This window comes from Loa loa (genome assembly GCF_000183805.2).
Source record: "Loa loa unplaced genomic scaffold supercont3.2509, whole genome shotgun sequence".
Lineage (NCBI taxonomy): Eukaryota > Metazoa > Nematoda > Chromadorea > Rhabditida > Onchocercidae > Loa > Loa loa.
In genome coordinates this window covers 1-958 of record NW_018110688.1, presented here as the reverse complement: position 1 = coordinate 958, position 958 = coordinate 1, and the positions used below count along the sequence as shown (strand labels likewise).

Here is a 958-nt window from a genome sequence, read left to right as displayed (position 1 = left end):
TAGATGAATTTTATGCAAAAAACATTTTCCAAACTTTATAAAAATTTTTTTTTCAATCATAATTTAAAACTATCAAATGTACTATTTATAATCCATTTTTGTTTTTCTCTTTTTTTTTTTGCTTTTCTTCAATTACCATATATATATATACATATATTAATATATCAATTATTTACTTTAAAATTGTTGTTCAAATAATTTTGGTATTTTAATGAAAACATGTGAAAATTTATTAAAATTCAAGATGACTTTATTTAAAACAGTTTTAATTATGTTATTCTGGGAAAAAAAAAGAACGCACAACATTTACCAAATATTTTAGCTTGTCATTTTTTAACTTTTTCCTTTCATTTTAATTATCAAATATATTTCATCTTGGAAAAAATCAAATTAAAAATTATTTTTTAAAAAAAAATGAAAGAAAGTGAAGCATAAAATATATTTACTTACCACATAAGTAACAGTTCCAATAATTAATTCAGCAACAGGAAGATTTTTAGAATCCAATGATGTATGTTCAGAGGAATATTGTTGATGCATTTGATGAAACGAATGTATACTCCATTGTGGATCAGAATCATTAATTTTTACATTAATAATAGATGAATTAAGAAGTTCTTCTTGAACTGATAATATTTTTGCAATCACCATCATTGATAATTGTTGTTGTTGCTATTATTGTTATTGTTGTTATTGTTGTTAGTATAATTAATCTTCAATAAAATATGAAAATCCTTTTTTTTTTTTTTCTCGTATTTCAACAATAAATTTAATGAGAATTATTTGCAATATTTTATCATTAATTTGTTATTCTCATAACAAATAATAATTATTCTCGTAATCATAACACATCCCTGGAAATTTTTATAAATAAAAATAGAAATAGGAATAGGAATAGAAATGGAAACGGTGATACAAATATAAATAAATAAATAAATCCATATATATATATATATAT

At 20.1% G+C, this 958-nt stretch overlaps 1 protein-coding gene across 1 annotated transcript; it reads right to left on the bottom strand.

The window, feature by feature from the left end:
- Positions 1–450: 450 nt before the first annotated feature.
- LOAG_15709 (hypothetical protein) lies at positions 451–651 on the bottom strand (the record flags this gene model as incomplete). Its single annotated transcript, XM_003151198.1, has 1 exon — positions 451–651. A coding segment is annotated over one exon (201 nt), but the record flags the coding sequence as incomplete, so codon positions are not given.
- Positions 652–958: the final 307 nt, after the last annotated feature.